The sequence below is a fragment of the Tachysurus vachellii genome, chromosome 17 (genome assembly GCF_030014155.1).
Source record: "Tachysurus vachellii isolate PV-2020 chromosome 17, HZAU_Pvac_v1, whole genome shotgun sequence".
NCBI lineage: Eukaryota > Metazoa > Chordata > Actinopteri > Siluriformes > Bagridae > Tachysurus > Tachysurus vachellii.
The window spans coordinates 19347568-19358792 of record NC_083476.1 but is presented as its reverse complement, the minus strand read 5'-3'; the positions used below and the strand labels follow the sequence as shown (position 1 = coordinate 19358792).

At 35.5% G+C, this 11225-nt stretch overlaps 2 protein-coding genes across 2 annotated transcripts; one reads left to right on the top strand and one right to left on the bottom strand.

Annotated features, from left to right (window-relative positions):
* The first annotated feature begins 1067 nt into the window (after positions 1–1067).
* On the top strand, positions 1068–4690 carry LOC132860322 (SLC35A4 upstream open reading frame protein). Its single transcript, XM_060891489.1, has 3 exons — positions 1068–1138; positions 2304–2402; positions 3646–4690. The coding sequence occupies exons 1-3, from the start codon at positions 1124–1126 to the stop codon at positions 3838–3840; spliced, it is 309 nt and encodes a 102-aa protein (XP_060747472.1). The 5' UTR covers positions 1068–1123; the 3' UTR covers positions 3841–4690.
* Positions 4691–5803: 1113 nt separating this feature from the next.
* Positions 5804–9120, bottom strand: cd74b (CD74 molecule, major histocompatibility complex, class II invariant chain b). The gene is made up of 6 exons (XM_060891154.1): positions 8960–9120; positions 8007–8173; positions 7494–7570; positions 7284–7308; positions 6672–6871; positions 5804–6185 (listed from the first exon to the last, which is right to left on the bottom strand). The coding sequence occupies exons 1-5, from the start codon at positions 9025–9027 to the stop codon at positions 6672–6674; spliced, it is 537 nt and encodes a 178-aa protein (XP_060747137.1). The 5' UTR covers positions 9028–9120; the 3' UTR covers positions 5804–6185.
* Between the last annotated feature and the right edge of the window lie 2105 nt (positions 9121–11225).

Here is an 11225-nt window from a genome sequence, read left to right as displayed (position 1 = left end):
TGTGTGTGTGTGTGTGTGTGTGTGTGTGTGTGTGTGCGCGCGCCCGCGCCCTGGTCCACCTTAACTCGTCACAAGGTCCGACATGCACCAGCCTCCATTTGCGTCATCATGCACGTCGTCACTGGGTTGCCATAGCAACGGCGGCTTCATCTGAAGCGCGCCCCCACCCACCTTATTTAGCTCACACCATCTATTATTCTAAATATTATTTTTGTGGATAAATGAATAAAAAATGATCAATTTCATTATGAATTCTAAAATCGAAATATTACAAATGATCATTTAAAAAATAAAATGAATAATAATATTTAGTGACATGCACACACATACACATGCTATATAGTGAATTGGTGGAAATAATTCTACAGTAACTGCACACTATTAGAATAAGTACATAATATTAGAGCAATTACTCTATCACTACTGCAGAAATGAATATGATTCTGTTACCACTCTGTGATGACACCACATAAATAATTCCTAACATAAAACATTATTATTTTGTGTATCAAATTTATCAGTCTTGCTGCTTTAAAACTATTGAACAATTACACCTCTGACTGTAGACTGTAGTGTCACTATAATATTATATGCACTAAAAAGTGCACTTCTTTTATATCCTGCACATACACTTCTATATTGTATTGTTCATTACTATCGATGTTCTCAGGAAATTTATAACATAAACATAATAATTTAGAAAGTATACATGTTACTTTAAACGTTCAAACTATTGCTTTGGACTATTAATCGATATTACTGTAAAAAACTGTCTGGAAAAAACTGTCTGTTTTGGCTGTCTGGAAAAAAAAAGCCTTCCATCAAAGAGGGAATAATAATAATAATAATAATAATAATAATAATAATAATAATAATAATAATAATAATAATATTATTATTATTAGTAGTAGTAGTAGTAGTAGTAGTAGTAGTAGTAGTATGTATGTATTATTATTATTATTATTATTATTATTATTATTATTATTATTATTATTATTATTATTTTCGAAGTCGAATTTAATCTCTATCATTATATATATTTAATCTCTAGTTTATTTTCAGCTTGTTTAGAAATGCGCGTTTTGTCCGGACGTGGCAACCCGACTATCTCTCACATGCGAACATGGCGGACGACAAGGTTTGTAAATGTTTTTAAACGCATTTAAATCTTTTGAAAAATAAAATATTTATTCCTGTGTTTGGTGTATGCTCATGTTATTCTATTTTGTTACACGTAGGCCACATTATAAAACTATTAAATTCGGGAAAAATACGTATTTTATTAAGTTAAACTACACAGTAACGTGTTTGTGTGGATTTCTGGGTATAAAGTTGATGTTTTGTGTAAACAGCAGGTCATTTTGTCCTGTTGGTCCATTTAGATCTGTCCATAGTGTCTCAAATGTTTAAATGTTTATGTTGTTTAAAGCGTTTTTGTATATTGATTGTTTTAAACTTTTGGCCTGTAATGACTCATTGTTCCACTTTAGTTTGTGTACATCTTTCAGTCCTGTTGTGTTGATGAAACATTTATTATGTCTTTGAATAAATAAATCTTCTAATTGTAATAAATATGTATATTCTAAGTAAAACTATTTAGAACTAATAAATGGATTTTGAATGTGATTTTTGTGGATAAATGAATAAAAAATGATCAATTAAATTATGAATTCGAAGATCAAAATATAAAGAATATAAATATAATTAAAATATTAAAGTATAAATGATCCTTCAAAAGAAAAACGAATAAATCTTAGTGACAGATGTTTCATAAAATGATCCTAGACCATCTAAATCAAACTCAGAGCGGATCGTCCTCTTCATTCGATTTAGAATGTGATTCTTTTGTGGATAAATTGATCAAAAATGGTCAATTTAATTATGAATTCGAAGATCAAAATATTATAAATGAGCATTCAAAAGAAAAACGAATAATATTTAGTGACGTTTCAAAAACGTATCCTAGACCAACTAAATCAAACTCAGAGCGGATCGTTCAACATTGTGTGTGTTTTTTGTTTTGTTTTTAAACTTTTTTTATCAATTAGATTAACCTCTGTGTCAAATAGATAAGATATTGAATTTTTAAAGGTACACATGCAATATAGTGAATATGTAAAATGGTACATTTGTTATAAATATATAATATCATATAAAGTTAGTTATAAATATCTTCCTGTCACTTCTCTGTATTGAAGCTGTAGTGTTTTTTGTTAAAAGTAACAGCAGGTCTGATGTCTGGAGCAAATTTTCTGATTCCTGGAGGGTTTTTCCCAGCTTATCGGTGTCATATTGTGTTTTAGGACCCTTTCAGGCAGCTGAAGGATCTGACGCTGCTTAAAGGCCAGCTGGATGACATTCGGCGGCGAGTGGAGAGCGAGGTGCAGGATGGAGTTCCTCAGGTAAACCGACCACTAGTGTGACTTCGGACCTGACGTCATTCTCTGCCTGTTGTATAATTTTTTCCTGAGTACACAATTTGTACAAAAGTTTACCTTGTGCTTCATCTCTGCACTCTCAAAGCCTGGTCCATAACCAGGAGAAAATATTAGTGAGGTCCGCATCAGAGGAACGTGACTCTCTTCATATTTAATTCACCACAATGAATAAAAGAATGTAGGCTACACCACATAACATCAGAAAGTGTATCTAATCAATCTGAATCTTTTAGCATGCAGTTGGGACTAAACAATTAATACATTTCTTCTTTTTTTATGCTTCTTGTTCTGTTACTTATTTAATTAATTAACCTGTTTAAGCCTGGGGTGTCAAACTTCTTTTAAAGTAACAGACCAAAAATCAGTTTAGTAGACCAGTAACACATCAGCGATACCTCTACATCATGTCCATCTAACATCTAATGCATGTTATGTGAGCAGCGGCTTGCTAATGAAAAATTATATATCTTAGCAATTATATTTTAGGCTACATTCGACTTGCGTGTCTCAAAACGATGTCCTTTCCGAAGTCTTTCTATTTAAACAACGAAATTCTGGAAAAAAATATTGCATGAACAATCTATCTCTGATTACTTATGCACATTTATCTCCTCAAAATGGCAAGCTATATAGTCAGTGTAACAGATTTATACAAGCAAATATATCTATGCTAATTTATCTAAATCACTCACTAGTATAAACAGTATCGATTAACTCATGAGTATCAACTTATTTAAAGGTACGAAGTGCTGCTGAGTTTATTTGATGTCACTTGGTGAATTTGGAGGAACTCAAAGTTGAAGAGACCATCTAGAGTTTCTCTGAGGATGAATTCCAAGTTAAGGGGCATTTACTTTGCTTTATCCTGGTTAAGGGTTTAGAAATGACGTGTTATGCGATATGACTCCAAACTTATTTCTCTATTTTGCCCCCTGATAACAGGTGTAAAATATTTCAATTCAATAATAATTCACAAAACAATTTTAAAGACACTGAAACTGTTGTTGGTCATTAGAAGTATTTATCAAGCCCGTCCTTGCCTGAGTGTTGTGTTTTTATGTTGTTTTTTTTTGTTGTTGTCTGAAATCCATAATAAAATCTGGGTAAATTCATTATAGTGCTGAATTAGGATGAGTACAAACCAATGCATGTACACAGGTTGGAATAAAATACGCTGAACCTAATGTAACCTACTGTTGTTCTTCAGGGTGGGAGTATTCTGGGCTCTCCTTTCCTCAAAGGCTTCCTGGCTGGATACGTCGTAGCGAAGCTGCGTTCGTCAGCCATCATGGGCGTGCTCGTGGGAACAAGCACTGGCATCTACGCTGCACAGAACTATAACATGCCCAACGTCGCACAGACCATCAAGGGCTATCTCAGCTCATTTCGGAAAAGCAAATAGATGCCGACCGGGGAAGATTACGCAACCTCGAATGCCTTTCCAGGAAGTTCTGTATCCCAAATATCCAGTCATCGTGTTTTAGAGCGACTTGCAATTCTAAAGCACCTTTAAAAAGACGTTACTTGGTTGGCAGTATGAAAGAAACATACACTTAAAGCTCAGGGCTGTTTTTTCCTAAATCGATGTAACACGATGATCAAGCCGGTATCACTTTCAGCACTTTCACTGATATTTAAGACAGTGAACTAAATGTTATGAAGCTTCACTGGAACCTGACTAGTAGAGAGGGTTTTTTTTTCTCCTTTTATTCCCCCTAACATTCCAGTCAGCTTCTGTTGAAATTTGTACTGCAAACTGGTTGAATTATTCACAGCATCTACTGTGTCTCCAGGGTGTAATTACAGCACAGTCGGTGCTGATTTGAGCCTCTGAGCGTAGCAGCAGACGGGGTGATGTCCAGGCATGTGAGTGCTGTGCACAAGCGTTACTACACTGATGCTGGAAGCTCATTTGCACATTATCCCTGCTGGTTGTAGAAAAATGGAAGAACATTAAACAGTTACATATACCAAATATGTTATAAGGGTTCAAACCAGTGGACGTTGCCATTCATCATGCATCTCATATTCCTAGGCTAAAAGTAAGAACTCATTTTACTGCTTTGCCAAGTTTTAAGCGTATTCTTTTGAATGACGCCTTGTTTTAAAAATCTCGCCAAGCGTTTCTTTTCTGTTACATCGTTTTCGTCGACTTTATCGTTGCCTATAATTTCATTTAGAGGTAAGATATTTTCAGGAGGCATTTTGTTTACTTCATGGCTGTTTCTTTAATAAAACTGTTAATGACTTTCTGATACGTCTCACTTCTTAAAATCTGTCTTAAAAATTGCAGTATTCTAATCAGAACCTGTGGGATAAATTTAAACTAAATGCCTGAAGCTTAGAATACGTGGGATGTCAAACGAGTTCTCATTGATGACCAGCTAAAAACGAGGCAATTCTGTCTGTTCAGAATTCTTCAAAAAAGTCAGTCAGCATCAATATGATGGTGTAGCACGATTTGTTTAAGGAAGGCAGAAATGCAACGACGTGAACTTGTTTTCAAAGCAAAGACTAGAAAAAGAAGATAAGTTTAATGCAGCTCTTATTCCTGATTTTTTTTTTTACTCTTTCTCCTGGTATTTGGCTGGTTTCAGGCTTTTTGCACTACATTTGGAGTGGAAATTTAGCTAAGACCTGGCAACCCTGTGCACAAGAAATCAAAAGTTTCTAAATTTGTTTTTGCTTTCGTCAAACAAAGCCAAGAGCTTGAATGGAATTGCAGTTCCTCCTGAAAGTTCCTGTCGAACTTCTTGTTCTTGTTCCAATTCCTCTTCACTAAACGTTGAGCTGGCACACTTCTGGTTTGCGGTTATAGCTCAAGAGTGTACGAGTTTAAATACTGAACTGTGACGTCTTTCTGTCTGAGCTCCAGCAGTTAACGTGCTGCACGACGTGATGTGCGGCACTGAAACAGATCCACTGAGACGAAGCTTTAGTTTACGCCTCGGCTTCAGAGACGCCAATATCATGTCTACAGAAACCATTAATCATCAGATACACACTAACCACTAACTTCAAGAGTCAACTTTACACGTATAAGATTAAATATTCCATTAATCTGCAAATCTGGCATCAGTTATTAAATATATATTAAAATAAATGCATTAAAAAAGGATTGATTTAAATGCCAGTCATGGTGGTGTCTCATTATATTTTTTATGCAGTGTCAAAAATATATGTGAATAAAATCCAATTGCTATAATATCGTTTTAAAATTATATTATTAGTTTTCTTTTCCAATTATTTTCATTTCTTTTTATCATCACTGACTCAAAAGCATCCTGTTCGTTTTGAACATTAAATCTTACACATTATATACTGGTTTTGTGCACAGTAAAAAAAAACAACAAAACACACACACGTTTTGTTAGTACAAATTTATTTTCACCTCTTCCAAATTTTTACATAGATCTCATTCATTTCTGGCACTACTCATCGTTTTAGATAAAAAATCAAAAGTAGCAGATAAGTGAGCATATATATGTTAAAGAATATAATCTGTAGATAATAACAGTGAGAACAGTTTATTGAAACATGACCAACTAACCAAGACAGTGCGTTATACTTATCGTTATATGATGACGCTTATGAAGCTTTAACTAACCCAAGAATGCTCTTAATGCTTAAATGTCTGCTAATAATAAAGTTTCACACCACTTTTAATTTTTGAAAGGCAGAAAAAAGTAAATGGAAGAAGGATCTTCGCGTAGGTTCGGATTCATCCCTCGTTCTTACGGGTAGAATCTGGAAAGATTAGAAAGTCATTTATACAGAGAAAAATATTAGCAGTAAAATAATGTAACAGTGAATGTTTAAAAAAAAAAACTGTAATTTCTAGAACAGAGGTTCTTAACCTTTTCTGCAAGTGTGACCCGTTTTCTGTGACCCCGTCTACCCTCTTACTCACTACGCTTCGAGTTCAGATTGACGGATAAAGATTAATATAATATAAAACAACTTCGGAGTCACTCAGTGGGAGGGTTGGGCTCAGATAGAGGATGTCGGACGGTTCACAATGGAAACGAGCTTCATACGTGAGTTTCGCTTTGTACTTGAAAATAAAATGAAATCATAAAAATATAAATTGCTACGTATGACCCACTACTTCTTATGCTGCTTCTTTTTCTGCAGAATACGAACCTCTGTTCTAGAAGATCTGTGACGGTACAACTTCCACACACAGCTTTGATTAAAAGCATTCGTGTTGATTGATGATTTCTTTTGCATTACCTAAAACTTAGCAGTGCACTGAGCAGGGCCATGCACCATAGAGTCATCCACTGCGACTCCGTTCTTGTCCACACACCAGCACACGTCCTGCCAGCACTGCTCAGGCTTGTAGGCACCGAGCTCATCGCACTCGGGCTTGAACGATGGCAGAGAGACCTGAGCCAAACCTGCAGCTTCCTTCTGGCACTTAGTCAGAGGTGCTGAGGAAAAACAACTCTCATTTTAACCTTGAACCTTAAAACTAAATTATGTGATTATTTAATTTAGTTTTATATGGCAGGAATTAAGAGTTAAATTTTTCATTTTTTTTTTTGCTTTTAATAAATCCAAATAGTCCATATGGAAAGACATTGATTACATAAATGATGTTCAATCTGATCAGAATAAAGTCACTAAACTATATTACATAATTATATAAACTATAGCTTGGTTGTTTTCTTATATCCAAACAATCCGTGTCACGTGACCGACTGACGAAGAGACGCCCGTGTCGTTTGATTCATTAGGATTTTTGCCGTGTCATTTATCAACGAGAAAATCATGAAATCTCACAGGGTTAAAAATATGAATGAGCAGAAGAATGAAAGGAAACGTAGGAACTGTCTATCTTACCTTTAGGAGGACTAGTGGACTCCACCTGGAAAATACATCAGCGTATCAAATCAAAGCTTCTACTGTGTAATGCATGTTAGACTGGAGATAGAACTGGGAGCTGTCTGACTGGGATACAGCCTGTTTCCTCAGTAGAGAGGATTTTAGTTCAATCCTGCCACATACTGGCTAAATTTCCTCATTACACATTTCAGGTGAAGTATCTTTTACCTTCTTGTCGGAGAAGTCAGCAGCCATCAACCGCACGGCGCTCATGGGTACGGCCATCTTCATTGGGGTTTGATTAACTGAATACAGAAGAGGAAGTGAGACGATGAATACTTTTGAATAAATACGGATAAATACAAACATCTTGAATTTGTATTATATTAATCTTTGTATAATATTAAACTTTTTGTCTTATGTTCTGTAAAGCTGCTTTGAGACAATGTCCATTGTTAAAAGCGCTATACGAATAAATATCAAATTTTTATTTTAATTCAAACGCGTTTTAAAATTCCTGCTTGTCTTTAGCTTTATTTAACTTTATTTAGCACATCAGACATATAAAATACCAAAATGTATTAAAGGGAAATAAGTAATATTGGATCCGTTCCTTGAATAAAAAAGAGAAGTTAATTGGGGAATGTTGCGTATCGATCCTTTAACACCACTACAGTAATAACTGAGCAGTAGAAAAACCTCAGCTCGGTATACGACGTGTCTCGCACACGGCCAACTCACCCCTGGCCCTGACAGTCATTTCCTGCAGACGATCCGAGCGTCTCTCCAGCATGCTGAGCTTCTCGCTGTGCTTGTACACAGAATAGGCAGTGAAGGCCTGACCTGCAATGAGCAAGGTGGCCAACACGGTCACTCCAGCCACCACCAGTGCCTTCTTATTGGAACCCCTGGGACGGGAAAAAGGAAGAATTAGGATCACAGAATTGTGAATGTGAACACAACTTAACCAAAATATACCATTTTTTGAATATACCATTTCCCCCCTTCCTTTCAGCCTGCTCTAGCTATTATTTAACCATTAACTATCTAACTGCGTAGACATGTCATAGCTGAGTAAAATGTCATAGCTGAATAAAATGTCATCACATATCTCGGACGTCCCCTCAATGCACCTTAGTGTTTTCTTCTACACTCAGAAAACCTCTCATTTGTGTTAGAGGCCTGAAGAGTTGATCAGTATTGTGTTATGTTTATGTCGTCTGTGACAGGAAGTCGAACCGATGTGCATAAATAATTCACCTGAAATTGCTTTTACATTCATATTAGTTTACATTTATACTATTAAGACAATACATAATGATAAATAGATGACTTTTTTTATTTTATTTTATTGATATTCATTTCCTTAGCTATCTTTGTTTAGGTCTTCAAACTTAAAAGTAACCTAGTAATAGGTGGAGAAAAGTCATTAGACTATGATTAAAGAAATATTAAATATATTTCTACAATCATGTCTTTTAAATTTATGAATTTATGAAGTTCAACTATAAACAAACTTTTGCACTTTTTTTGAGTTTAGTATATATTTATTATAATTCTTTTATTTGAGCATTCTGAAATTGCTCTGCTCAAAATAATAGAAAAAAACGACTTTTTTTTGGTTAATTAGATAATAAAATTAACATAAAGATTTATAAATACAAATAAATGACTATATAAATGAAGTTTCTCACCCTCTGGAAGATCTCCCAGTGATGGCAGGCTGCTCATTTTGAGCAGAAACTAGCTGTTCTTGAGACATTTTGGATAAAGATCGAATTTGGAGGAAATCTCGACAGCCGGACAAAGAGAAATTGTAGAACTGAAGCCGAACTGATCAACACAAAAGAGGAAAAGTCCCAAATTTGAATAAATTAATATTCATGAAGCCGTTGATTTTTTCTGATTGGCTGTGCGGCTACTACGTCATCGGTCGCTAGGAGCAGTCCGGATTCAATCAGCACCGTTTTTATAGCGCTAATTAAAGTGTTTCTTTAAAAAAAAAAGGGTTTATTTTAGTAAAATAAAATAATTTATAATGAAAAGGCTTCTGTAAACGTGACTTTAAGTGTGACACGAATATATATAGCAAAAGGTTTAACTTTATCATTTTATCTCTCTGTCTCTCTGTCATTCTCTCTCTGTCTTTTTCTCTCTCTTTCTCTGTCTTTCTCTCTGTCATTCTCTCTCTGTCTTTCTCTGTCTTTTTCTCTCTCTTTCTCTGTCTTTCTCTCTGTCATTCTCTGTCTCTTTCTCTCTGTCTTTCTCTGTCTCTCTTTCTGTCTCTCTGTCATTCTCTCTCTGTCTTTCTCTCTCACTTTCTCTGTCTTTCTCTCTCTCTTTCTCTGTCTTTCTCTCTGTCTCTCTCTCTGTCTCTTTCTCTGTCTTTCTCTCTGACTTTCTCTCTCTCTCTCTCTCTGTATTTCTTTTTCCCTCTCTGTTTTTTCTCTTTATCTTTGTCTTTCTCTCTGACTCTGTCTGTCTTTCTCTCTGACTTTCTCTCTGTCTTTCTCTCTGTCTCTCTCTCTGTCATTCTCTCTCTGTCTCTTTCTCTGTCTTTCTCTCTGACTTTTTCTCTCTCTCTCTCTCTCTCTCTGTATTTCTTTTTCCCTCTCTGTTTTTTCTCTTTATCTTTCTGTCTTTCTCTCTGTCTCCGTCTTTCTCTCTTTCTGTCTTTTTTCTCTTTCTGTCTTTTTTCTCTCTCTCTCTCTCTGTATTTCTTTGTCCCTCTATTTTTTTCTCTTTATCTCTCTCTCTGTCTTTTTATCTCTCTATCTCTCTCCCGCTCACTTTTCTTCTTTCTCTCTGTCGTTTTTTAAGGATTCACCACAGTCCTGACTGAATAGATTTTTTTTTTTTTAAATAGTAATCAAGTGTTTTTTTTAAACCTCATGTTCCTAACCCTGGGCCTGGAAAACCTCTGGTCCTTTTCCTCTGCCGATATGTGTTGATATGTTGGTTCATTAATTAAATCAGCATGCAGGACAAGGATACTCCAGGAACAGGGTTGGAAGCCTGACCTCTTGCAGAAAAAAGTGTAATAAAGAGCCTCAAACTTGTTCCAGCATGACAAAGCAAACTAAATGAAGACAGTGTGTTTGGAAGAACTCGTGTCCTAAACTGAGCCCTGACTTGTCCCCACTGAACACCTTTGGGATAAACTGGAACACTGGCTGCACCCCAGACCTCCTCACCTGCTCAGCCCAATAAAAAAAGCACATTAAAGCTCATGGACTTTATGGCCATCAATACAATGAATAGTGAAACAGTTAGATTTCTTGGTGTGTTTCGCTTTAGAGCGTTGTCTATTTACCCTGTAGCCATTTAGAGCTCATACACATTTATTTTCATTAGTTCTTGCATTTAACCAGGAAATGATTTTTTTAAAGGACATTCTGGCATTCCCCAGCTGCCAAAGCTTTTCGAGTTCTGCCTGAGACCAACATTCAGTCAAACCAGTTTGGCAAAGGCTCCAATCTTACAAACATCACCGAAGCGTTGCTAGAAATTGCTCTTAACATTATTATGCTAATGTACGTTTGGTTTGAGACCAAAATCTACATTTTTCCACCACTGGTCAGAAAAATGAAGTGGCCACAGGGCTAAAGGAAGTAAAAGTTTCAAATCAGGAGTAACTTCAGCTCTTCAGTTCCTGTTTTACATTTTTCCTGTAAGGCTCATCTCAGGCCAAGAAGCATTTTACTTACATTAACACTGCATATGATCAGTTAAAGGGAAACATCTGTGCTGATGTTTCTACATTTCTACATCATGTCTACATAACATGATGTTTCTACATTTAACATAACATGTTTGTGATCTAATATACAACTGAAAACCAAATACAATAAAAAAATGTTTATTTGAGTAACATAATCCATGTAAATTTCACTTTATTTGTATAATGCGAATGAAGATCTGTTCAGATTTTGACTTGAACATAAAGACACGAGTCAAAAG

Bases quoted from the DNA above. Each gene is read 5' to 3' on its own strand.
- LOC132860322 (XM_060891489.1), top strand. The intron at 2,403-3,645 runs GTAAACCGACCA...GTTGTTCTTCAG, and splicing joins TGCAGGATGGAGTTCCTCAG to GGTGGGAGTATTCTGGGCTC.
- cd74b (XM_060891154.1), bottom strand. From the start codon at position 9,027: ATGTCTCAAGAACAGCTAGTTTCTGCTCAAAATGAGCAGCCTGCCATC. The intron at 8,174-8,959 runs GTGAGAAACTTC...TTCCCGTCCCAG, and splicing joins ACTGGGAGATCTTCCAGAGG to GGGTTCCAATAAGAAGGCAC. The intron at 6,872-7,283 runs GTAAGATAGACA...GTTTTTCCTCAG, and splicing joins GTCCACTAGTCCTCCTAAAG to CACCTCTGACTAAGTGCCAG.